The sequence below is a fragment of the Pyrus communis genome, chromosome 11 (assembly GCF_963583255.1).
Source record: "Pyrus communis chromosome 11, drPyrComm1.1, whole genome shotgun sequence".
Lineage (NCBI taxonomy): Eukaryota > Viridiplantae > Streptophyta > Magnoliopsida > Rosales > Rosaceae > Pyrus > Pyrus communis.
In genome coordinates this window covers 1,088,760-1,115,682 of record NC_084813.1, presented here as the reverse complement: position 1 = coordinate 1,115,682, position 26,923 = coordinate 1,088,760, and the positions used below count along the sequence as shown (strand labels likewise).

The 26,923-nt window shown below is 38.4% G+C and overlaps 4 protein-coding genes across 6 annotated transcripts; 3 read left to right on the top strand and 1 right to left on the bottom strand.

Moving 5' to 3' along the window:
- Positions 1-201: 201 nt before the first annotated feature.
- On the top strand, positions 202-3,997 carry LOC137749358 (homeobox-leucine zipper protein ROC8-like). Its single transcript, XM_068489454.1, has 10 exons — positions 202-317; positions 813-930; positions 1,016-1,207; positions 1,324-1,773; positions 1,883-1,984; positions 2,077-2,283; positions 2,627-2,807; positions 2,969-3,237; positions 3,347-3,436; positions 3,626-3,997. Exons 1-10 carry the CDS (start codon positions 202-204, stop codon positions 3,995-3,997), a joined length of 2,097 nt encoding a protein of 698 aa, XP_068345555.1.
- A 2,052-nt stretch (positions 3,998-6,049) lies between these two features.
- Positions 6,050-9,427, top strand: LOC137749440 (homeobox-leucine zipper protein HDG11-like). The gene is made up of 10 exons (XM_068489535.1): positions 6,050-6,171; positions 6,504-6,621; positions 6,729-6,920; positions 7,038-7,457; positions 7,564-7,665; positions 7,761-7,967; positions 8,254-8,434; positions 8,548-8,816; positions 8,892-8,981; positions 9,074-9,427. The coding sequence occupies exons 1-10, from the start codon at positions 6,050-6,052 to the stop codon at positions 9,425-9,427; spliced, it is 2,055 nt and encodes a 684-aa protein (XP_068345636.1).
- Positions 9,428-10,245: 818 nt separating this feature from the next.
- Positions 10,246-15,767, bottom strand: LOC137708815 (UTP--glucose-1-phosphate uridylyltransferase-like). The gene is made up of 21 exons (XM_068447967.1): positions 15,504-15,767; positions 15,354-15,401; positions 15,110-15,201; positions 14,903-14,993; positions 14,499-14,559; positions 14,336-14,413; positions 14,206-14,256; positions 14,018-14,091; positions 13,341-13,413; positions 13,195-13,252; positions 13,006-13,052; positions 12,856-12,921; positions 12,122-12,154; positions 11,875-11,927; positions 11,727-11,802; positions 11,600-11,656; positions 11,391-11,474; positions 11,210-11,308; positions 11,033-11,137; positions 10,668-10,739; positions 10,246-10,565 (listed from the first exon to the last, which is right to left on the bottom strand). Exons 1-20 carry the CDS (start codon positions 15,560-15,562, stop codon positions 10,668-10,670), a joined length of 1,377 nt encoding a protein of 458 aa, XP_068304068.1. The 5' UTR covers positions 15,563-15,767; the 3' UTR covers positions 10,246-10,565.
- A 3,662-nt stretch (positions 15,768-19,429) lies between these two features.
- On the top strand, positions 19,430-23,024 carry LOC137708219 (protein REVEILLE 1-like). Of its 3 annotated transcripts, none has more exons than XM_068447245.1 (6): positions 19,430-20,122; positions 20,567-20,689; positions 20,894-21,005; positions 21,175-21,236; positions 21,381-21,779; positions 21,881-23,024. In XM_068447245.1, exons 2-6 carry the CDS (start codon positions 20,624-20,626, stop codon positions 22,607-22,609), a joined length of 1,368 nt encoding a protein of 455 aa, XP_068303346.1. In that variant the 5' UTR covers positions 19,430-20,122; positions 20,567-20,623; the 3' UTR covers positions 22,610-23,024. The 3 variants fall into 3 exon arrangements, with proteins under 3 accessions (XP_068303346.1, XP_068303347.1, XP_068303345.1); XM_068447246.1 differs by having other exon boundaries at positions 19,430-20,161; positions 20,592-20,689; XM_068447244.1 differs by having other exon boundaries at positions 19,430-20,161.
- Positions 23,025-26,923: the final 3,899 nt, after the last annotated feature.

Below are 26,923 nucleotides of genomic sequence, written 5' to 3'. Positions count from 1 at the left end.
TATTAATTTCATATCCTTATTTGGATTTGACCAGCCTAAGAAATTCATGTATTTTATCTGTATATTGTTTGGATGGCATCTGTAACTTAATTTTCACACTATATATGTGTATGTATGTGTTCGGGTGTGTATCTCTTCTTTGCTCTCAGAAAGAAAAGCTTTTGCTTTGTGTGATTTTGTGTGTGCTTAGTGTGGTAGAGAATGGAGCTTCAGGGAAATGGCGGAGCTTCAGGTGATGGACGTGAAGCATCGAATTCCGGCAGAGGCAACAAGAATTATTATCGTCATACTACGGAGCAGATACGTAGACTCGAAGAGTAAGAAACAACCTCCAATTAATTTATCTTCTGAATGTTGTTGAATGACCAATACATGATTGTTCCTTACGTCGATATCATCTGATCTGTTCCTCTGAAAACCAAAAAAGAAGAAATACTTACGTAGATATCATCTTTTTCATGAATCAAATGCTTCGAAATCAGTTAATTAGAGACTTTTCTTTTTCAAGCAGCCATAAAATTTGCTACAGTTCCAGATCAATGCTTGTTTGAAAGGTCATGGACTTGTTTTGTATATTTTAATTTTTCATACATAGACTAATCTGCAAGTAATTCTTTGCCTTGTACCTTTTGCTTCAAGCTGCCAAAAGTAGTAATTGACTGCATATTGTTCTTTTATGGTTAACAGTTCAATCATCCATTGAATTTTGATGCTTTTGGACAGTAGATATTACGCCTTGATCTTTGTTTTTCTCCAATTTGAGGTGGTTTTTTCTCTGCAAAAATTAAAACACGGAGCTCTCTTGGATGTAGATTTTTCAAGTGCTGCTCTCACCCGGATGACAACCAACGTCAACAGCTGAGCCGGGAGCTAGGGCTAGAGCCAAGACAAATCAAGTTCTGGTTCCAAAACAAAAGAACGCAGACCCAGGTTTTCCATTTTTCCTACTTTAACGACTTGGATGTTTAGTTCTTATATTTTATGTTGCATATGTAACATGCTTGGTAATTTTTAGGCTCAAAATGAGAGCGCAGACAACACTGTTCTTCGTAAAGACAATGAAAGGATTCAATGGGAAAACTATGCAATCATAAAGGCCTTAAAGAGTGTCCTTTGCCCAACTTGCGGTGGTCCACCGTTTGGAGAAGAAGCTCGGCAGCTAAGTCTGCAGAGACTTCAGCTGGAAAATGCCTATTTGAAAGAAGAGGCAAGTATTTGGAATGTACATAATCTCTCATCCGTAGATTCAATCATTCTTAAAGATCTCTGTTAATTATTGTTCATTATGTTTATATATGGATTCGCTTTAATGATGTCTTACAGCATGATAAGGTAGCCAGCCTTCTTTCCAAATACATAGGGAAACCACCATCACAAATTGAATCGCTGGCGTCTGTAGTTGGATCAACGCTGGATTTATCACTAGGCTATTCCACCAACCAAGGGATTATCGGAAGTCCACCCCTTAATCTCAATCTTACCAGTCCTGCATTAGCTTACCAAATAAAAGAAATCCCTGAAAGGGAAAAGACACTCATGGCGGACATTGCTGCCAGTGCCATGGAAGAACTGGTCTCACTTTTTCAGATTGGCGAGCCTTTGTGGGTCAAATCCACAGCTGATGGGCGATATTTTCTCAACGGTGACAACTATGATAAGTTATTTCCTAAAGCCAATCAATTCAAAACCTCTGGTGCATGTGTCGAGTCTTCGAAAGATTCAGGAGTAGTGGCCATTAATGCAGCAACCTTGGTTGACATGTTCTTAGACTCTGTTAGTTCTATAACTCATTCTTTCATTATTTCCCAATATATACTGAGAAAGTAATATTACACTGCTGGAATGAGCAAAGAAGGTCAAGAAAAACGTTTTATTTTTGCAGAATAAATGGGAAGAACTCTTTCCCACAATCCTTACGAAAGCAAAGACAATTGAAGTACTTGAAAGTGGAATGATGAAAAACCGGAATGGTTGCCTACTGCTGGTACATATGAAAGCCAATGCGTTGTTGAGTTAATTAATTATTTTCCTATAGTTTGTCACAAATACTTATACGAATCAATTTCTTTAATGCAGATGTATGAACAAATGCACATTCTCTCACCTTTGGTGGCGCCACGGGATTTCTACTTTCTTCGTTATTGTCAGCAGATTGAGCGAGGCACATGGGTCATTGTTGATGTTTCCCACAACTTCCCCAAAGGAAGTTCTTCAAATCAATCACTATCTTGGAGGCTTCCTTCTGGCTGTATGATCAAAGATATTTCATGCGGCTGCTCCAGGGTGAGTAGCTTCATCTCTTTAGCATAAGCATTTATAATTGGATCTGCAGGCTTACTATTACTGAGATTACGTTTGTCAAGCCAACGGGAAAAACCAAGAGAATACCTCACATTTCCAATTTCTTTAGTTTAATACATTTTCTACAACCTTGCTCTTGTCATGCAGCAACATTTATACTTTCCCATCAATTATCAATGTTGTTCAGGTTCCGTCGACATCACAATTAATTACTTTTCACAATCGCTATCTTCATGACATTACATGCTTCATCCGATACACATTCTCATATGATATTCCTAATTTTAAAGAATTGTTTCATATATATTGACTGCAATAATCGTAGGTAACTTGGATTGAGCATGTGGCGGTTGATAACAAGACACAAGCTCATCGGCTCTACAGAGATCTTGTATGTAGAAATGTTGCATATGGAGCTGATAGATGGATCGTTACTCTTAAGAGGACATGTGAGAGATTGGATTGCTTGATGGTCGAAGTTGAATCTACTTGTGAGTTTGGAGGAGGCAAGTCTTCCATAATTCCCTGTTAGAAATTAATACATTGATATTTGCCAAAATGGAAAAGAAAACTCTCTAATGTTAAGTAATCCTTTATAGTTCCCTTTTTTGTCCGGATCATTTTGTAACGCTTTTGGATTTTGATGAGCCTTATTTACATTGTTTAGTGGTTACTTCGTCCGAAGGCAAGAGGAGTGTAATGAAGCTCTCTCAGAGAATGGTGAAGAACTTCTGTGGAATGCTGAGCATGGCAGGTAAACTTGACTTCCCTCAGTCGTCCGAAGTGAACAGTAGTGGGGTTCGAGTCTCTGTTCGTAAGAGCACAGAACCAGGACAGCCCCATGGCATGATTGTCAGCATTGCTACTTCTCTTTGGCTTCCTCTACCGTCCCAAACCGTCTTTAGCTTCTTCAGAGATGAGAGAAATAGAGTTCAGGTTTCTAACTAACAAAAAGATCCCTCCTCATTTTGTTTTTATCTTCATTCCAAATAATTAGAGGTTGAAATGTGATATGACTGAAACCTTAATTTGATTTCTCTTTCAGTGGGATGTTCTGTCAAATGGAAATCCAGTGCATGAGATTGCGAACATTCCAACAGGAACGCATCCGGGAAACTGTATATCTGTCATTCGGGTAGTTTCATTTCCTTCTTCCATTTTTTCTTCTTTCCGAAATATATTATCCCGGAAATATGGGGAAACTAAAGTTGAACTGATGCTACTTCAAATGCTAAACTAAAAGGATGAGAAAAATATTTTTACCTATGCTTTTGGCTTTATAAAGAGTTCAGTTTGATTCATTTCAATGGTTTCTGTGGAGCAGCCCTTCACCCCTACCGAGAATAACATGCTGATGCTTCAAGAGAGCTACACAGACCCTTTGGGATCCTTATTCGTATATGCTCCGGTCGACATGCCAGCTCTTAACGTAGCAGTAAGTGGCGAGGACTCTTCCAACATACCTATCCTCCCATCGGGGTTTGTGATATCGGGCGATGGCCGTGCTGAAACAACCGGGGATTCAGGACATTCCAGGGCAGGTGGTTCACTTCTTACAGTGGCTTTCCAGATATTGGTTTCCACGCCCTCAACTTCAAAGCAGATGAACATGGAGTCGGTGGCAATTGTCAACGCTCTCATCAGTTCCACAGTTCAAAAAATCAAAGTTGCTCTCAACTGCTCGAGCTTGGATTAACCTATTTGCGGTGGAATTGTAATTCTTATGCTAAGAATAAAACTAGTTTCGTTGGAGAAGTTTGTGAATTCAATCTTTTTGACTGTTTTAAGACTCCGTTTGAATTTCTTGTTGAATAATTGGCTATATATAAGCTCCTATTTTAGTTATTTTTTTGCTTAAGGCTGCTATTTTAGTTAATTTTTTGCTTAAGCTTGTAGGTGGTGTGGTCATCTAATGCATATTGACCGTAAGGTACATAATTTTTGTTGCTTGAGCTACAAGCCTGTTACAATTCGCCGCATACAAGGCTGCAACTCTAACCAAGAAAATTTCAAATCAAACCGTTTCCATTTTCAGAATATTTTGAACCTTTTGTATCGAAATTTCTTTTAAAACTTCTTAATTAAGTAGTTTCTAAAATCGTTTTCTAGCCTTACAGCAACAAAGAGCATGACTAGAGTAGAGATGCTTTTATTTAACAGTCACCAAAGGACAGCAATTTTACGTAGAGGGATAGAGTTAGTGGGTGAGACCATTAGTTGTTAAGGGGAATGGAAATCGATTGGGATTGAACATGCACCAAGATGCATATGCATGATTGCTTTTTGCTACTGCGATAAAGCTCGATCTGCAACAAAGCAACAAGTTTGACAATAACGGTCAGTTTGGGATTGCTGTGTTTTATTATTTTTTACTGTGTTTAAGAGTAATTATTATAAAATAAAGTTGTTGAGCGTTTGTTAAACCGTTCTTGTAAAAAGTGTCATGAATATAAAAAAAAAGTATAAAAATGTTTGGTAAATTTTAATGTAAAAGTGATATAATTGTACACAATGATAAAATGGACACGATAATGGGGGTGTTGGTCACATGGACGGTGGAGGGGGTAGTGGTTGTGTTGGTAACGATGACGATAATGGCAACAATGGGTATGATGGTGGTTCCATTAATGGGGTGTGATGGTTGGGGTGTAGGGGAAATAATGGTGATAGGAGTAGTGGTAGCCACAGTGATGGTGGTTGTGGTGTTGGCAGTTGTGGTTTTAGTGATAGTTACGATTGTGGTGGTGGTGTTAGTAACGATTGTGGTAGTCGTGACAGTGGCAACAATGGTTGTGATAATGGTTGTGGCTGTGTAAGGTAAGTGTTTGTAGTGGTAATGGCGGTGGTCATTTGTTCTTTGACGGGATAAATTGTGTTGAAGGATAACTATGTCATTTTTTATAAATTGTATGGAAACTTAATACTTTATCAACTACGATATTAGACTACATGAAAAAATATTGAGATAACCCGAGTAGAACTTTCAAATGTAATGATGTTTATCCATGCAAAAATGAATTGCATGTGGTCCTATTCTAGCAGATGGTGTTGGGGTTTTACCCGTGCATCTCAAGTTCGATAATCTCTCCTTTTTCTAAATTAATATAATAGTTTCGAATCATTCCTTCTACTTTAATAGTATAAATATTTAAAAAAATCCATGCAAAAATGAAAAGAAAAGATGAATTCATTTCTCACACAAAGAGGTCTTGTTCATGATTAATGCAGTCTCAGAGGAATGCGAGCATGTATCCAAGACTTTTAGTAGCTCCGCCATTTGGCAGGAAAGTTGGGAAAGTAATGTGAATTCTATATTTTGTTTGAAAAGTATTTGGTATTTTGTTTGCAGCACCTTCATTTTCCGTTTTAGCTGTTACTTGGTGTAGTTAATTACTAATTAAATACTCCAATGTGAAACAAAAATAAATTCAAAAATTTAAGTCACACAAATTAATAAAGAAGAAAATCTAGGACAACCGAGAACCATAAAATCCAATAAGCATAGATTTCTCTTTCTTAATTGGGTTCGTTTGGTATTAATTTGGTGTCCTCATTCGAACTTAACATAAATAGATATATACATTTTTATTAATTTGTATATTTTTTGGATGAAATATATGAACTAAATATCTTACTATATATATATATATATGTCTGTGTGTTTGTGTTGTCTTCCTATATCTCTTTTACGGTCTAAGAAAGAAAAACATTTATCTTGTGTGACTGTGTTTGCTTCGTGTGATAGAGAATGGAGCTCCCGAGAAATTCAAATTATCAATCTTCCGGTGATGGACATGAAGCATCGAGTTCCCGCAAGGGGAACAAGAAGCGTCAACGCCATACTTCTGAGCAGATACAACGACTTGAAGAGTAAGAACTAACCTATAATTAATTTATTTACTTTTTCCTCAACTTTATTATGTTCATGTTCTAAATCTTCAACGACCAAAAACATGCATGATTGGTAAAAAAAATACAAATGGATATATATTTCTTTCTTCCTCCTTTGAGTATCAAATTAGATCATTTTCCTTAAAAACAGTTCTACTATATGTATTTGCATATATACGAACTAGTTTGATGAATTTATATGGGATGTTGTTTAATCACTGATAATCTCTATATGAACTTGGTTGAATTTGATTTATGAGCTCTTAACCCCTGACCGGAATCACTAACTAAGAAGGTTATGTCGGGTGCAGATTTTTCATCAACTGCACCCATCCAGATGAGAATGACCGTAAACAGCTATGTAGGGAACTGGGGCTGGAGCCAAATCAAATCATGTTTTGGTTTCAAAACAAAAGAACCCAAATCAAGGTTCTCTAGCTTTCTCTATTCAAACAATCTTTACCAATTTGTTTTTCATCTCTCTTACTTTATAATGAATCTGTTCCCCTGGATTTTCATTACATTGTATTTCTCAGGCGCAAACTGAGAGAGCAGAAACCACTGCTCTCCGACAGTTGAATGAAAATATTCGACGTGAAAACTTTGCAATGAAAGAAACCTTAAAGAATGTCGTTTGTCCAACCTGTGATGGTCTACCGATTTCAGGAGAAGAGCAACAACTCAGTTTGCAGAGACTTCAACTGGAGAATTCTTATTTGAAACAAGAGGTAAATATTTGAAATATAAACTATTTCTATCACATCAATTTACCATTCTATCACATCTTTGCTGTACATGTTTCTTCACTACAATGATGTCTGATTAGGCTTATATTTTTTATGCAGCATGATAAGTTAGCCAACCTTCTACCCAAGTATAATGCGACATCTGTAGTTGGATCATCGCTAAATTTATCACCAGGATGTTCCACGAACCAAGTGATAGCCAGACCACCTCTTAATCTCAGTCCTACGAATCCCGCATTAGCGTACCAATTAAAAGAAAATGCCGAAATGGAAAAGGCACTCATGAAAGACATTGCAGCCAGTGCCATGGAAGAACTGGTCAAGCTTTTCCAGATCGAAAAGCCCATATGGATCAAATCACCAACTAATGGCAGATATTTCCTCAACCGTGATAACTATGATAAGATGTTTCCAAAAGCCAAACACTTCAAAAACTCTCGTGCTAAGGTCGAGTCTTCGAAAGATTCAGGAGTTGTGCACATAAGTGCAGCACATTTGGTTGACATGTTTTTAGATTCCGTAAGTTCTATAACTCGTATTTTCATTATTTATTATATATACTGACGAACTAAACTTAAAATTAATGATGCAAAGAAGTTTAAGAAAAACCAACTTGGTTTTGCAGAACAAATGGGAAGAACTCTTTCCAACAATCGTAACAACAGCAAAGACAATTGAAGTACTCGAAACTGGAATGTCAGGAAATCGGAATGGTTGCTTGCAGCTGGTACATAAAAAGCAATTGTTTGGGTTAAGTTAATTAATTATTTACCTATACATTTTATCACTCCGATTCATACATTTCAAATTTCTTTAATGCAGATGTATGAACAAATACACATTCTCTCACCTTTGGTGCTGCCACGGGATTTCTACTTTCTTCGCCATTGTCAACAAACTGAGCCAGGAACTTGGGTCATCGCTGATGTCTCATATAACTCCGCGAAAGGGAGTTTTGCAAGACAGCCTCAATCTTGGAGGCTACCATCTGGATGCATGATCGAAGACATGCATAACGGATACGCCAAGGTTTGCTTCATCTCTTCAACCATATAATTAGGTCTACATGATAAACTAGTACTGAGATATGCTTGTTAATCTAATGGGGAAAAGCCAAGAGTATACCTAGAGCTATATATACTTTAGCATCAATTATCAATGGTTAATTACATATAATACATATCAACAGCAGATAGTACACGATTATTATTTACATGGCATTACATGCTTCATAAAAAAGCATTCATGTACAATAATTCTGGTTTGTTTATAGTTGGTAGAATCGTTTTTAAAGTATTAAGTTGGAAAATAATAGATTACTTGGATTGAGCATATGGAGGTTGACGACAAGACACAAACTCATCGGCTCTATAGAGATCTAATTTGTAGTAGTGTTGCATATGGAGCTGAGAGATGGATTGTTACTCTTCAAAGGATGTGTGAGAGATTCGATTGTTTGATGGACGATGTTGGTTCTACTTGTGTGTTTGGAGGAGGTAAGTATCATCAATCACCTCCTATGTTATTCAAAACTAGAAAATTAATAATACAAAGATGGCAAGAGGAGCCTAATTTTGAGTTTTGATGAAACATGTTTTCCATTGTTTAGTGGTTACTTTGCCTGAAGGCAAGAAGAGCCTAATGAAGCTTTCCCAAAGGATGGTGAAGAACTTTTGCGGAATGTTGAGCATGGAGGGAAAACTTGACTTCCCCCAATTGTCAGAAGTTGACAGCAGTGGGATTCGAGTCTCTGTTCATAAAAGCGCAGAAATTGGACAACCACATGGCACGATCGTCAGTGTTGCTACTTCTCTCTGGCTCCCTTTGTCGTCACAAACTATCTTTAACTTCTTCAGAGATGAGAAAACAAGAATTCAGGTTTATATCTTGATTTATCAATAATTAAAGGTTGAAATGTGACCTTACTAATTCCTAATTTGATTTTTCTCTCAGTGGGATGTTCTCTTTCATGGAAACCCAGTGCATGAGATTGCCTACATTTCAACTGGAACTCATCCCGAAAACCATATATCCATCATTCGGGTAAAACATTTCAGTCTTATGATGTTTATTTTAACAATTTTCATTTCAACAAAGTTTAGTTTAATTGAATTAATAGTTTGTGTATTGAGCAGCCTTTCATCCCGACGGAGGACAACATGTTGATGCTTCAAGAGTGCCACATAGACCCTCTTGGATCCTTTATCATATACGCTCCGGTTGACATACAAACTCTCAATGTAGCAATAAGTGGGGAAGACTCATCGAACATAGCTATACTCCCATCGGGGTTCTTGATATCCGGCGATGGTCGTCCTGAGATGGGGGATGCATGTGGTTCACTTGTTACAGTGGCTTTCCACATATTGGTTTCCAGCCCCACAACTTCAGAGCGGATGAACATGGAGTTAGTGGCAACCGTAAATACTCTTATCAGTTCCACCGTTAAAAAAATTAAAGTTGCCCTTAAATGTTCTGGCTTGGATTAACACATGCTAGGAACAAAACTAGTCTCATAACACTAAGAAATTTAAATTTTTTGACTGTTTTAAGACTCGTTTTGAAAGTTCATTCGGATATATCAACCGGTATTTTTGTAAGGAAAGATCTTTTTATCTCCAATATTTGTTTGCTAAGGTTGCTATTTTGTTTTTATTTTCCTCCAAAGCAATATTGGTCATGAGATAAATGAAAATCGTGGATAATTTTGAGTGTGCAGTAAATGCTTTTAATTACTCGAGCTACAACTCTGTATAATTGCCAATGATAATTTATTCAAGGATCAAATCAATGATACCGCCCCGCTATATAATTCTTAGGGATAAGCAAAAAACAAACAATTCACACAAACAAACAAATTGCATTTACTTGGCCTTTCCCCATTAGCTTGATAAGCATGTACTCAGTACTACTTGGCATTTAGATCTAATTACATGGTTGAAGAGACGAACTCACCGTGGAGTATCCATTACGCATGTCTTCAATCATACACACAGATAGAAGGCTCCAAGTTCGACTTTGACAAGCAAACTCTCTCTTTTACGAAGTTATATGAAACAGCCGTGATCACCGATCTTGAAGTAACGCTTTGAGTTATCAACCCTAGTAAGCATAACTCAGGCTTACATAACTTAAAACATCAGCTAAAGTATGATTAGGAACTCTTATTTTATTAATATAGGTAAGGTGCAAAAATATTAAACTTGTCGTGCATCTATATTACAATGCTCAAATCTCGAGATTTATACATGGATTAAAAAATGGTGGGCGTTTACCAAAACAAAAAAAAAAAAATGGTGGGCTAAACACACACCTTTTCCATTACCAAATTTGTGCAAGATGGGAAAGAACAATTTCTCTTCAATGATACATAACACTGTGTTACGAAAAATAAACGATTGAGGATGAAAATAGAAAAATAAAACTAAAGTTTTATTCCTTCCTTCAAAAACCATAGAGCTTAACATGGTAACCTGCAAACCCTACCAAACTCATGCAGCAAAAATTCAAAAAGCTTTTATTTCGCCATCGGAGTAAACAAGCACGGCACAACCATCCCGCCCTCGACTCTAACTTTAGCACGCTCTCCTGATGCGTAATGTGGAGATCCTCAGAGCCATTGATATCCTGCACCAAGAGTTAGAGTACACAATTACCACATATAAAACAGCGACGACCATCATCATATTTTGTAACATACGACGGTCTAGATTCATTGTCTTGTATTACCTATTCTCTAAGCGTGATATTATCAGGAATGTTTAACATCTCTTCAGAACTTACTGAGCAATGTACGTTCCCCTACATTAAGTAAAAAAACAATGGCAGACAACGTTAGTAAGACTATACAGAACAATAGTAGATAATGTGTTCGGCAAAACACAGCAACAGGAGTTCAAAGGTTTCTGAAACAAATGAAAAGAGATAAATGAGCACGGGATGGTTAATAATCGATGTTGCAGTCTTGTAGTAAGGGAGATAAGACACGGTTAATTTATGCCATCGACAAGCAACCAAAATTTAGATATCAATATCTCACACAAGCATCGAAAGACAAGAAGCCGGTGATTGAAATTTTTGCTGTAAGTGCGTACCTTGAGTTTAATGCCAGAACCAAACCATATGTCACCATCAACCCGAAGGCCATCACACTCAAGGAGGCTGGGGATTGACTTGAATCGACTCAAGAAATCGTCAACCTATATGGAAAGAAAATTATCACACTTATCATCAGGTAGTAGGAACAGATCATCACTATATTAAATATTCACCTTCTTAAATTCAGGCCCCAATTGAATAACAGGATTTTGTGGATCTCTTCTCAATTTGTTCCGGATAACGAAGCCATCTCTTACGTTATAAAGGTCAGACTACAAAAGAAGATAAGTGCATTAGACAAGCCTCGAGTCATTGTGAAAGATTCAAGATCTAGTAGCGGGAAAAGAAGGCTACCTTGACAAGAAGCAAGTCAGAAGTTGCCTTCACAGGAAGGAATCGGGCTCTAGGTACATTGATACCAATAGCATGATCAAAGAACTGGTAGTAGCAACAGATCATTAAAATTAGTAATAAAATTATTAAAACATCAATCTCTATAGAAATATTGCATCAAGCTTCAACTTTTGATAACGAACTAAGATGAGTTTTAAAGATTTAAGTACCTTGATTGCTGCACCAGCTGCGGTTTCTAGCTGAAGAACTTTGACCCCATTCACTTCCTATAAACATATCTAAGCATCAGAAAACCGGAACCTCAGAACAACCAAGCTTCATATGAAAAATATGTACCTTTGGGTTTGGGATAATTTCCATCTTAAGTGCATCAGCATCCACTAGCCTTTTAATTGCATTCAAGTTCACCCACCTGAATGGTACTTTTGTTGGCACACAATCGTATTCCATGAGTGTTTACAAGATTTGGGGTAACATTACTTACAAATTATTCGTATTGAAAATTTTGAACTTCTCTATTGACTTGAATTCATCGACCTGTTTCAAAGAAAGCACCCCAAATCGTCAACTATAAACTGTACAAAAAAATTATTTTCACTAGATCCTGGGCCACTATAAAAGTGGGAATTCTGGCTACATTTTACGTAGCTGCTATTGGCAGTGAGAACAAGATGACAGCTAAATATTAAAGCAGGGGGTTGGAGGAGTGAAATAATAGAAACATAACTTACATGTTCTTCAGGGACTTGAGCAATTTCCAGGAGCTGTACAAGTACATCAGATAAGAGAAAAATGGTCACGCATTGAAAAAGTTATTGAGGATTTTGCTTCATAGGGGAAAGAAGATGCATTAACATTGAATTCATGACGTTGTTAAGAAGAAATAGATTAACCAGGAGAATCAGCTGGTTGGCCGATTTGGTTTTCCTTTGACATCCATTTACTCAAAAGAAAGGAAAAAACCGGGGAACTGGCCTCTTCAACCTTGAACTAGGTCAACGAGCTCAAGGTTCTTGAGATCCAGCCAGTTCAACTAGTGTTTTTCAAATTGACCTTGTTTTTGGGTAGTAAGTTCGAAACCAAACCCTGTCTGTGAAATATATACAGGTCATTTACTATTAAATCACAGCGACGTCTGCCGTCCTATGGTCACAATTTCATACCACCTCTTTATTTCAACCAACTACTTTAAAAATGATATGAATTTACTAAGACGACTAAACTTCGCATATTTGAAAACAACGGCTAATTTAAAAAGAAGACGATAAAACACTAATTAAAAACCACAACCAAAAATATAGTTGTCCAAAATAAAACAGTACTTCTGAAATAAAAGTGGCTTGATAAAGCACACATTGAAGAGATGTGGAGTGCCCACCAAAGTTCAGAAAAAATACAGAGTTTTCAAGATATCATAACCTTGTAACTGACAGAAAAGTGCTAGCAATGGATAAAAATTTCATACCTGAACCTTGCCCTCATAAGAGATAAGAGTGCCACCCTTCACATCGGCCAATGTTTTCGGTGTCACCTGCACAAATAGGAAAGATATGTAGAAACAAGTTTAAAAGAGAAAAGGTACCGTAACTGACTAATACTCGTAACCTTTTCATACCTCCATAATGTATTCGTTCTTGTTCTTGATCAAATGATGTAGAATTTCTGTTGCAACCAGTCAGGGATAACAACATCCAAAAGGACTTCTTTTCTCAAACAGTATCGTGAACGAGGCAATAATATATCATAGTAAGTAAAGAGCTAGAGTCTAGAAAGAGATGTGCCAATCAGACAAAAAATAGGATACTTAAGTCAACAATAGCACCCAAGTTGTCCGAGTTAGAAATAAACACATACTCCTTACCCTGCAAAATAGAGACGAATGCAGGAAAGAATTATACCTGGGCTATGAGAAAATAATAAAATGACCACAAACAGCATCAACAGACCGACCTGTGACAATAACAGATCAAGTTTTCCACTGTTCTTGAGGGATGGAAACACATCACCGTGGCCAGGAGGATACCTTCATGTGCAAAAAATAATAGTGAGTAGAACGCAATGCAACTTTGCATGAAATTTCACTAGATAAAAATTGGTTCCACAAACTACAAAGTACAGGGCTGATGTGTTTTTTATCTAGATCTCTAAACCACAGTGCCAAGCCAACAGTCACTCCCATGCCTTATAGAATGTTAAAGAAAAAAGATTAAATTATACAAGTAGGATTTTAAGTATGCACACAAACAGATAAGAAAGCTAACCATATGACAAATAGCAGATGAAGATTAAAGGAGACCTTAAAAGTGTACACTTACAAATGTATGTCTGCATATGTCTCATGTATTTCAAATGTATGTATACCTATAAAAAGTGCTGCAGACCTACATCTGATGGAAGTTCAAAAACATCCTACTTGTACAAGGAACATAGGGAATTTCCATATCATACAATAAACAGGTGAGAATACAAGTTCCAACAATGTAACCACATACCAAAAATTATCCTAATTAATAGCTCTAATATAAAGAGCAGTATATCGAATCGTTCTTGGGTCTCCATAGTAATAGCACCAAATCATAAAGAAAAACGAGTAATATCCAAGGAAGAGAAAAGGTGTAAGTTATTACCATCCATCCTTGCCAGTCTGTCCTTTGGATGGCAGTGGCGTAAAATCGTCAACAACCAGACGAGGATACTGACTCTGTACTCCAAAAAAAACATGCAGGAAAAGGTATAAGTTCATAGTTTTAAGTATTTAATATACACAAGTATAAAGTAAATAAGGTGATCAAGAATCAAGAAAGGTGCCACAGACCTGGTTAAAAGTATGAATCTGAACATTTGCCTTGGAGTACTTCTCTACAATCTAATGGAGACATGACCTAGTTAGTTCAGGGTAAATTTAACGGACAAAAACAAAAAAATACAGTATTACATTCTCAAACCTTTTGTGTATCGTCATGAGTGTTGAATGAGTTCATCAAAAGCAAGGGAACACTGCTCCCAAATTTGTCATTGAGATGCTGCAAAAGAATTAGCAGGGTAAGTGGTATAAACACACACACACAGAGGAGGAGAAGAAGAAGAAGAAGAACACAAACAGATAACCTCAATCTGCATGACAATCAAGTCCAGAAATGTCAACCCATCTCGAACTTCAATGACAGACCTACATGACAATAAAAATGAACCTTGAATCATTGACGTTATGGAAACGAGATGGACAGTCAGCGTATATTACATTGTATGTAGCAGTATCCACTACATAATCCAAATCAGGCGGATCTAATTGAATCGTAAGAAATGAATTAAAATTTGACAATTCTAATTAAATCTTTGACATGCAGGATTAACAACCCCATAATCCAGCAGTAGAGCAGTTCATATCGGAATTTGAATTATTCCATACACTTCCGATAAGAACTATTGCACTACTTAAGCAGTATAAGTGTATAGCAATAAAGCAAAACAGCTCATATATTACGTGATCACGGCGAGATTTAAATGCATACTTGGGACCGGTGCAACCCATAGTTGTTCCCAAGCCTCCATTAAGCTTAAGCACAACAAGTTTGTCCAAAAGCGCCTTGATCTCGGCAGTATCTGCATCGATCAAGAATCCGATAAATCATAACGATATGCATCTTACATTCAAAAATGCACAATCGAAATCACTGATTAACCAAACAACAAAAAAACCATAATTAAGACAAAAATACCTTTAGGAGCAGGTTCCAAGCCAGCATGAGGAACGACTACTTCGTCAGTAGGAGTCTCGATCTTACTCCAGTCCACATGCTGTGCTTCTCCACTGAAACATGCATAGTCAGATCACATTCCATCAAAGTGCCACTCAAGATACACATATTTGAGTGCCAAATTTCTCATCATTTTCTAATCAACCAAACAGAAAGAAAAAAAAAAAGAAAACAAGAGAATTTGATTTGATTCGGTTCAGTTTACCTGACGGAGCGAGAGACGAGGTTGATGAATCCGTTCTTCTCATTCTCGCTGCAAAAGGGAAGAGCTAGATCAATCAAGCAAGCTCAGATAACGTAGAAATCATGAAAATCCAGAAAATTGGACTCCAACGGGAAACTCGACCGCCATTACCTGATTTGGCTCAGAGTAGCGACGTGAGATTTGAGCTTGTCGATGACACCGGTAGCCATTGGTGAAGCAGCGCGAGAGCTTCAAAATTCTTTGTGAGAGAGAGATCAAAGCGATACGTGTTGTGTGAACGTTGAGGAATGAGAGTGACAACGAGATTTGAAAATTTGCTGTCTGTATTTATAAGTGAGATATAGGCAATAAAAAAATAAATTAATTAACGTAAATAGTGGAAATTGGTAGTAATTTTTTGAAGGGTGGAACGAACATGCAGGCGAGCATAACGTTTTGGTTGTGCTTCGTCTAATCTCAGAAAATAGTGGCGCCTTTGTCCGGCAAAGGGGAAAGCGGACACCTCAATTCCCTTCCCCCACCGCACGAGTTTTGTATTGACGTCCGATCCGCATCTGACGAACTGTCCGAACGTCATTGCTTATGTTAAATCCCTGAGGAATTTATTACTGTGACAAACACATCGTCACATTGCATTATAAATTTATGTGACGTTGCTAGGATTTATTGGATTACTATATGAAACTCTTGCGCATTAGCCCATTACAGTTGTAAAATTAAACTCTTTTCCTCGTCTAATGAACTGGCTGCATAATATTGTGATTTTATTTCTTAATTTCTTTGTGTTTCTTTTTTTTTTTCTTTTCTCCTTTCTACAAAATGGGTTCCATCATATGCAAGCATGTTTCAATTAATACTATTGTTTAGTTGCATTATTTTTCTCTAGTAAGTGAGAAGTTCATGTTCAACTCATATAGATGATGATTAAATGTTATATTTATGTTGAGTTTGATAACATGAATAATTCATTTGATATTAATACGTAAAATCATATGCTATAAGATTGAGGTATTAATAAGAAAAATATTCTCTTAATCATCAGGTGATCAGAAAATGTAATCAATAACTTTGAATTCGATATCAAGAAAAACGGGTCATGAATCTTTAATTAGTAGCTGATCAAGAAAATGGAACTCCGACAGAACTACGGCTCTTGTTCTCTCACGATGATATAACTTTCAAACCAATTTTGCCGCGTCTATAGTTTAACACCTTTTTCTTTTGTTTTTCATTTTTTATTTTATTTTGGTGTCATATCTGGAGGCCCAAATATACACCCAGGGGAAGAGATGACCATGGGGACCATCGGTCTTCATTGATGTCCCCTTCAATGAAGAAGGACCCCAAGTGCGTGGCAAAGTTTAGGCATTTTAGATACCGCTATTGAAATAGCCCTTTTAGTTATATTTTTTGCTACTCCGCTTATTTCATAAAGTATTCTATCAAGTTTAACGATAGCTACCCAATATTCAGGAGATCCCTTCCCCAAAAAGTATGTGTGTTTGGAGGTCCAAATGTTGAGCGGCTCAAGAACTGGGACGCACTTTTTTCGCCCTAAGGCACCTTATAAGTTGTAACCTATAACAGTTTGGTCATTCTCTTTCCATTAAAAATTTGCAATAAAGTCATTTAATACTACGGTCTAGTGATATTCTTCTTCACTTGTAAGTGAGAGGTCTTAGGTTCGATTCTCGCCAAAGGCGAGTCTGAACCACACTATTGCTAACCTATTACGAGGCAAAGCCAACCCATTCTTCTTAGTGTAAATAATATCGTTTGTTAAAGAAAAAAAATTGCAATAATAAAAATCCAAAAGTTAAAAGTTACTGATCAATATTATAAATTGTTTGATCTTATCATAATTTTTGAAATTTGGAATTTTTTTTTAAGCTAAAATGCTCGTAAAATTTAATTGACATAATTTAAACAAAAAGTATTTGAATAAAAGATTAACAACAAAAGAAAGAGCCTAAATTCGTGGTTTTTCGAGGGAGGGTCCTCTTTTTGCTGTGGTTGTTGTTGGACTGCGATGAGAGCGTGGGCCGTATCAATGGGCGCCCAAAGGAAGGCCCTCAGCCTCAAAGGTACATTTGGAACATATCGATCAAGTAAAATACTGAAAAGTGATCGATATTAAATTTAATAATTAGTTTGCGTAGATAAGCCAACCTTCCGACGTCAGCTGGGTACTCAAGTAGGCCTGATAAATGAGTTATGTTTATATGAATTTTGTATTGTATTTTAGTAAGTACAGATTTGGTATTGATGTGTTTTTATAAAAAAATGGGTATAAAGAAAAAGTTGAGTTCAAAAAGGTGTTTGGTAAACACTTAAAAATAACGTATTTTCGTAGTTTTGGATGAAAAAAAAAGCTGAAAACGTGAAGCAACAAAAATGAGTTTATTCTTACAGCACAACAGAAGCATTTTTTTTTCTTTTCAAAACACAGCAATACCAAACCAGCCCTAAGTCATATCATGTTAAATTTGTTATTTTCCCAATTACTTAACAAGTGACATGATAATGACTCTTGTTGTTTCGAGTTGGATTAACAAATCACGCAAAACACCAGCACCCATTTTGTGAGTGACTACTCCGTTGTCTTCGAGTGTAGGTTTATAGCAATAAAAATTAGGAAGTGTTATTAGCATTCCAAAAATTTCATTCTACACTCCTTACAAGTGTATTTTTATTTTTAAATATAGAAAGTTTGGAATGCATAATGAGAAATTTGAAGTGCCAATAACAATTCCCTTAAAATTTTAAAAAGTTAAGTTTATTAAAATAGTGACGTCATAAAAATGCCACACAAAAAAGTGGATGCAGAAATTTCAACTCCCATTTCAGCCACAAAGCGAATATCTAATCGAAAGATCTTGAGCCTCTCGTTGAATGCTTGCCTGGAGCCTTCCACGTTCTGCGACACATAGCAGGTCCTTGTCGAATTTACCAAAACACCCTCCAAAACTTGTGGACAGAAACGATTTACTGTTATTAGCCATGGGGATGGGGCCCAGCTACGGCCTAGAAGTATCGTTTCGCTCCTGCACAATTTGGGGCGGTCAGTGGAGATGACGTGGACAAAAGCGCATATAGAAAGAGAAAGTGCACCAAAACTCCTCAGTTTCAACCTCATCTCTTTTATTTTTATATTTTTTTATATTATTTTATTTTTTTAATTATTAATTTGGATTTTTTACGTAATCCACAACTCTTGGCCTACCTTTTTGTTTCTCTGTCCCACTCGCTTGCTATTTTGGGTGCGAGATATTTTAGCGTTTATCCCACACCACAAAATATCATTCGCAGCTTTTCTCATTTTTTTTTTAATTTTTAGCTGGAACTATCTTTTTTTTTTTGGAATTTTTTTTGGAATTTTTTTTTTCCTTTTCACATGGTGATTCATGGTTGCTCCACCTTCTTGGTGCCCGTAGTGACGTAGGTACGTACAATTTCACACTTGAAATTCATCTTTAGGATCGAGATATATTTAGATTTATGTATCCAGAATTTATGAAATGAGAAATCCAAACCACTTAATATTAATTCTAAAAACTTAAACGGCTTGAATCTCTTTATCCATCCAAAATCCTTTTTTTTTCTTCTAGTAACCTAGGCCTTAGTAAGCAAATCAAAGGAATCCTCAAGTTGGGGCAAGCTAAGTTGGTTTTTAGCAATATCAATGAAGCGGAAAAAGCATCCTACTGTTGATAATTACTTTTTAAGTAATTTATGTGTTGTTTAAGGTTTTAAGATCTCTCGGTTTTCGTGTTTTGAATACAAGATCTCAATCCATGTTATTATAGCATTCTTTTTAACCCACAACATTCTAACTTTAAACCGTTTTCCTTTATTTTAGTATAATTTAGTGTAAAAAATCATTCGTACTTACCAAATAAAAATTGAAGAAAGATAAAGGAATGATGACTTGGAATTTTTCTTTCTCAAAATTATCTAAACTGAATGATGATTTGGAAACTTTTGGAGAAAGAAGTGAGTTGGCTGATAAAGAAAGTGACGTGTGAGCCATAAAAGCGCGAGTACAATAGCTGTAGTGTTTCCGCTGCGAGTAGAGCTTCTGGTATCTGGTGGCGTAATTATCCAGTGGTGGCTGAATTTTCTCGCACCCAGCGGAGGAAGTCAAGACAGACGCCCGCCACGTGCCGACGGCCTCCTTCATCGACAGCCACAAGATTCCATGGAATTCTCGAGCTTTCTATTTTCTCACCAAAACAAAAAAATAATTAAAATTAAAAATGCATAAAACAAATCCATAAAGAGAGTGAAAACAGGGACGATTCTGACGTGGCACCTCCTGGTTTCTTCTATTTTTCTCATCGCACACACTGTTCACCACCCTCTCTCTAAAACACTCTCTCTCTAGAGCTTTCTCTCTCCTCCTCATTTGCCTTCTCCTTCTTTATTTTTTCAGTATTTTTATCACTTGGGTTGTTGCCGTTTCTGCCATCCAAGTGAAACCCAGTCCTTGTTTTCTTCTCGGAAGCAAGAAATCGACTCCAATTTTTGAGGACCGGGCAGCTGTGGGAGACATGGAGGGCTTTTTGTGAGAGTCAAGTTTTAAGAAATGGACCGGAGAGCTCACAGAACCGGTTGGTTGGACCGAAAGAGTGTAGATTTATGAGTATTTTCCTGCTGTATGAGTGTGGGGAAGACAAAGACAAGGTTTTGCTGTGGTTTTTGCAAGCTGAAGGAGTGAGGAGAAACGGTGTCGTATCGCGGAGAGTTGAGGAAGAGGTCTACTTTGCTTGGTGGGTGGCTTAATGGGATCTTCAGACATGGCTGCTCAAGTATGTATCCACATATTACTGAATTTATCTCATATTATAACCTGCAGATCCTGTTTCAGTGAAATTTTCTATGGGTCATCGAATTCCGTAGGGATTTGCCTTTTTTTTATTAAAAGCGATATTACTCCTTTAAGCTACGCCTACGGCAGGAGCAGGATTTGAAATCCACCAACTGCTATTGGGATTTACTTTTAGTTTGGACTGTTAATTATGTATAAACTTAGGATTTGAATTTATGAATTTATTTGAATTTGGAGAATTTCTGGTATTTCTTTGAAGGGGGAGATGAATTGAAAGAACCCTTTTTCTGAATCTGTACAGTTCTTTCAGAAAGTGTGGAAATTTTTACTGTTGAATTTTTTAATATTTATGGTAGATTTTTAATTATGTATTGCTTTTATGTAGGATGAGTTTGGTAGTACTGGTTCAGATGGTGTTGTCTCAGCTAGCAATGGGATCTCAATGAGTGCTGGTGGGGTCCAGTTGAAGGATGATCAGTTCTCTAGTGGAAACGACTTTACTCCCAAGGTTTTAATCTTTTGCAGTCTCATTGTTTCTATTTTACTTTGTTATCTGTCTCGTAATCGTATCTTCTAACTAGAGCGTCCGGCCTAACCCACATCTGCAGGTTATTTTGTTGATCAAAATCATGATTAATTGTTGTGAGACCAACTCCACTTAGAATCATGAGTAATGTTCTAAGACAAGCTTTATTCACTTGCCTTTTAATAGGTGAGAAAACCATACACAATCACTAAACAGAGAGAGAGATGGACTGAGGAAGAGCATAAGAAATTCCTTGAAGCTTTAAAGCTCTACGGTCGTGCCTGGCGAAAGATTGAAGGTAAATTTTGTATGAAAAGCGTCAACAAGCAATTTATTACTAAGTCTTGGCCATAAAAAGTTGGATGAGATTGCATCTCACTTGTTGGTTTGAGCAGGTTTGATTTCTTGTTTTAAGGAACATCTATGATCTATCTGCTGTCTGCTGAAATATTCCGTTTTGATGACAGACCATGTTGGCACAAAGACTGCGGTTCAGATTCGAAGTCATGCTCAAAAATTCTTTTCTAAGGTTTATGATCTTATACCATAATATCTATATCCCCATCGATTAATGTAAGTTCAATTTCGTTGACTCCAGGCGTGTAAACCGTACTTGAAGGGTTCATGCTTTCCTGCTTGATGTTTATTCTGACTCCTCGGTTCTGTCTTGTAGGTTGTTCGTGACCCGAATGGTGGAAACACAGCCTCAGAAGAGCCCATTGACATACCTCCTCCGCGACCAAAGAGGAAGCCAATGCGTCCTTATCCCCGAAAACTTGTACACCCTCTTAATAAAGAGACCTCCACTGTAGAGCAGTCAGCAATGTCCGCATCTCCAAATTTATCTGTTTTGGAGCAAGAAAACCAATCTCCAAAGTCAGTCTTATCTGTGATTGGCTCAGATGCAATGGGTTCAACTGATTCAAGTACACCTAGTGATGGTTTATCCCCTGATTCATCTGCTGCTGGTGTCAATAGTGGGAACTTAATTCCTTCTGAGCCCAACTCATCACTCGAGGAAAGCGGATCTACAATTAACAATTGCTCACTTCCTAACAAGCAATTAAAAGTGGTATATGCTTGTTCTTTGGCATATCTTTCAAATTTTCATAAAGAATAAGCCTTTTATTTGATGTTGATACTCTACTGGTTGTGTTTGCTGAAAATGTCCAGAAGCTCGAGTTATTTCCCACGGATGATGTCGATGCTAGTGGAGGTTCAGCTGAGGAGGTATCTGCCCGAACCCTTAAGCTCTTTGGAAGGACTGTATTAGTCACAGACTCCCACAGACCATCTTCTCGAGCTGCGGGGGATTCTAAATCACTGCCTTCTGATGTGCAAGAGGAGAAACCTGTGCAGACCTCATTACCATGTAACCATACGGATATGGAATCTGCATCCGGGAGTGTAGAACACGTTTGGGATAATTTTCCCTATGGTAGACATCAAGGCATCTACTTTATGCAATTTCAGAATCAAAACTCAAATGTAGTAGAATCTGGTACTAATGCTTATCCTGTACCGTGGTGGAACATATGTCCGCCTTTTATTCCATTCCATATGCAGCAGCAGCCAGTGAATGAAGATGTTGATTCTAAGAAAGTTGAGAGGGAAGGTTCTTGTACCGGTTCAGATGCGGGAACAGCCAGTGATGACGAAATTCGTGACAAAGAAGTTGAGACACAGGGCGATCGATATGTGTCTGACAAAGAACGAGAGCCAAACTCGGTTCTTCAATTCAAGGTGAGTGCAAACTCCGCCTTCTCGGTATTAAGAGCAAGCACCGGAAAGTATAGAAAAGGATTTGTCCCGTACAAAAGATGTGTGGCCGAGAGAGACGCCAAGTCCTCAACAATGGCAAGTGAGGACAGGGATGGGAAAAGAGTCCGCCTTTCCTTTTAGTGCCCTCCTGCCGGTATTGGGGTTCCTTGTGGAGTTTTCCGGTGTTAGTCAAGACTCGAGGCCCTGCCCTTTTTCACAGAACAAGTTAGGAACATGTTCGTGTGCCGTTAGCGTATGGTTGACAACGACGTTTATCGTTTTTGAGCTGCCACTGGTGGATGACTCAGATTGAATGCAGCCAGTAGTAGCTTTCATTTGGCCTTGGAAATTCTAATATGATAAGAAGTGGTGGTTTTGACCTCCCACTGTTTTAAAAGGCTACTTTGCCATTGCTTGTATCTCCTTGTTTTACTGTTTACACCCAGGACTTGGTACTAAAGCTTTCATATTATTAATTCTCATTCACTTCCTTGTTTGTAACTGTGAATTTCTTTAAACGAGATTTTACATGACGCCCTTATCACCCCTCCCAAAGTCAAACGCCTAATTGACTTGCTAAGCTGAATAACGACTCAAATTAGTTAGTCACGGACATGACACTGCTTTAATGAATCGTCTTCAAGCTTATACTTGCCATATCACCGTCTTCGATTATGAGAATGTAAATGTTCAAAAGTTTATGCATAAGAGAGCATTTGACAATTCAGTCTGTCAAAAATAGGCCATTGGGCTTTTCTTGAGCCTTTTTAAGCCTCATTTCTCTTAGGTCTCACGCCTAGTGGGCTCGGGCTCAAGGAGATTGTTATTAGCACCGTGACAATTAATTAAATTAATTATAGATAATTAGTTGCAATCCCTATTTTAATAAGAGAATTGTTATTAGCATTTCTCTTAGGTCTCACGCCTAGAAGTGTTTATTTAGTCAATTATCTATTAGTTTATCAAAAAAAATTAGAAGGAAATTGTAACATCCCGTCCCGGGATTTATAGAAACGTACATTGAATTTACGATTTTACCCCTAGATCGTTTTTGTCACGTTATTAGTTGTTGGTGTGGTGTGGAATGTATTGGATTACACCCACACACACACACACTTTAACTTTCCGGGATTCCCTCCCTCATTCCCTCACTCTGTCTCTTCTCTCTTCTCTCTTCTCTCAGTCTCTCTCTTCCTCCCCGAGTTCACCTTCTTCTTCTTCCTCTACACACGGACACACATACAAACCTAATCAAATCTTCACCAAACAAGAAACCAAGACCACCATCGTGTTCGTGGAGCTGAGAGGAGTTCAAAGGTGCCATTTTCAGGTAAGGATATCGTTGTTTTCACGTCGTTTCAACGAGGTCCGATTATTGCACTGTTCATGCAAACCTAATCTAGCTTGTTTTAGGAGATTCTAAGCTTGTAGATGTGTTTGTGAGGTCCCAAGGAGCCTCGGAGTGGTTCGTTGGGTGAATTTGGACGTCGGGATCGTCCTGTACGAAGTTGGCCGATTCTTGAAGTTGAAGACAGGTATGATCTAGCAATTTTTAGGCCTTAAAACTAGTCTAACGTTGTTCTACTAGTCCTAGGCTTCATTTTGGTATAAAGAACGTGAAATTTGGTTGAAAAACGAAGGAGAAAACAAGGTTTGAAAATTACCCAGTTTTCCGGCGCCGTCGCCGGCGCCGGAGGTTCGCCGGAGAAGAAAGAGGAATATTCCGTTAAGTCTAACGGAATATTCCTAACGGCAGTGGACGGAATCTGGTTAGATTTGACGGAATATTCCGTCAGTTAACGGAATATTCCTGACGGCGTCAACTGACGCCGTCAGTGTGCAGTGCACGTGGGCCGCGCGTGGGGGCGCGTAGGTCCGTGCGGGGTCAGGCGCGTGGGGGCGCGTGCGTGGTCCAAAAATTTTTCTAAAAATATGGGTGTGATCCTGAGGTTGTGTAGGTCACGTTGGTATATTCAATTGTCCAAATTGAGCAATGTATGAGAAGTTATTACGAGAAGTTGCTTAGGTGCTTTTAAATTAATGTTTTCGTAACTTTGTCGCGTATAGGTGATTCGTTTTCCGAGGACGAGCGTACACACTCGAGGCAGGGGGGCTACGACCCTTCTAATTATCAGTGAGTGGGCTTTTGTTTTCCGTATATACCTATATACATATTAATTCCCAGAAATTAAATAGAAAAGGTTATTGTTTTATGCCATGCATTATATGAATGTTGTTTACGCATCATTGCATGTATTATTGGTGACATACATACATATATACATGTGTATTTGGTGCTGTGGATGCACAGGTAAGTGCCAGGTAAGCGGTATTCAGGTGGTTATACATTCCTGTTTATTATGCAATAGTAGTTGAAATGCTTAGAGAGCTCATAATCTGCACCCCCGGTGTTAGTGCTCCCGTCCAGGGCCAGGGCACAGCCTTCACGTGTATGTTCACCAGCACCGCATGCTCGTCTTGGATCCAAGTTAGGTGCAAGCCTGTCGTAGAGATCACATTAGGTGGTTCCGACTTGTAGGTGACCCGCGATTTATCGCACAGCTTCACGTGATCGTAGCACTAGAGCATACATATATATTACACCCAGCTTGTCGTGCAGACCACGTTAGGTGGTTCCGACTCGTGTGCAGATTCAGTGATTGAGTTGAGCGTGGAGCTCTAGGTGCAGCGGTACATGTCACGTTAGGTGACTCCCGGCTGCCAGATTATATATTGTGATGTGATTTACGCTTGAGCATTTACATTTATTATGAGATTCTATTGTGGCATATTCTCAAGCATGAATGGCATATTGTGAGCATGAATGGCATATCATGGGACATGATTGACATATCTATACATACGTATATATGTTCATTTTCTGGGAAGTATACAGGTTTTACGGCGAGGGGTTAGAACGTATTTTGCTAAAGAGTTTTCAAAGAACTTTGTTTTTGCCCACTCACGCTTTTGTTTTTGCGCCCCTCCAGGTTCTAGTGGTCTAGAAGGTTCGGTGGTTTTCCCCAGAGGGCGTCCCGGCAATTTCTGACAGACACTCACCATTGTAGGGTCACCTTCGGGTGTACATATGTCGTATCTTTTCCTTTTGGACTGTTGTAGACTTGCTCTGAATTGTGTCTCACATACACTAGTACTTTGTATGTTATTAGGTTTTTAATTATTCGTACTTTTATATTACCTTCTTAATTAGCTTCCGCACGCGCACATGGTTACGTCACCTTCGTGTGACGGCCAGCACGCCCTGATCTCGGTCGGGGTGTGTCAGCTTGGTATCAGAGCCTAGTTTTGGCAGTCCTGTGTCTTTATGAGTATTCTAATAGTTGGTGTCTTTTGTCAGAATCATGCCGCCTCGTCGGGAACCACGTCGTTCAGATGAGTCTAGTTTTCCTGATCTTACTCAGTTGGGGGAAGTGATTGCCACAGCCCTTCAAACAGTGATGCGCCCTCCCCAGAGGACTCCTCTGGAGACTATGTATAACCTGAAGTTGGATAAGTTTAAAGGTAACGAGGGTCACGAAGGCGCAGAACGTTGGTTGGAACACATAGAGAAGACTTTCCGTGTGTTACATAACCAGGGGAACCTTCCTATGGATAGGTGGGTTGAGACAACCTCTTGGTTTCTGGAGATGGAGTCTGCAGCTTGGTGGGAACAAGAACTTCGGAGGTTGACTCCAGCTCAGAGGACCGATTGGAATGTTTTCAAGGACGTGTTTCAAAGGAGATTTGTACCCCCTGAGTATATCGACCGTAAGAAACAGGAATTCACTGAATTGAAACAGCGAAAAATGACGGCTAACGAGTATTATCGTAAGTTCACTGATTTATCTCGTTACTATCCTGATGTCGCTGGTAATCCGGCGGAGATGCTTCGTCGTTTTCGCTTGGGCACTAGAAAGAGATGGCGTTCTATGGCCACTACTACTCACTGTGAGTCCTACCAGGAGTTCTATGAGATACTGTTGAGAATAGAGGACTCAGAGAATATGTCTAGTGACAGTGACGAAAAGAAAGATGAAAAGGGGAAAAGTCAAGTGTCACTTGGGCCTCGCCAAACTCAGAACTTTAAAAGGGGTGGTGCCAGTTCGAGTTCGTCTAGTGGTGGTTTCAGTGCCTCTGGACAAGGACGTGGAGGTAGATTTTATGGAAGTGCTCGAGGCCAGAGACAAGGTGATGGTGGCCGAAACCGACCCCCATTTTGCCGTAGGTGTAATAACCGACACTTCGGCGAGTGCAGGCAGATCAGCGGTGCTTGTTTCACGTGTGGACGGTTGGGACATAGAGCGATGGATTGTCCCCAGGGTCAGCAGCAGAAGCCGCAGCAGACCTTTCTGCCGCCACCTGCACCGATTCGGCAAATCCAAGGTCCGAGTACTTATGGGCAAGCAGGTAGAGGTGGTGCCTATCACTATCAGGGTGATGTTGTTCCCTATGCTC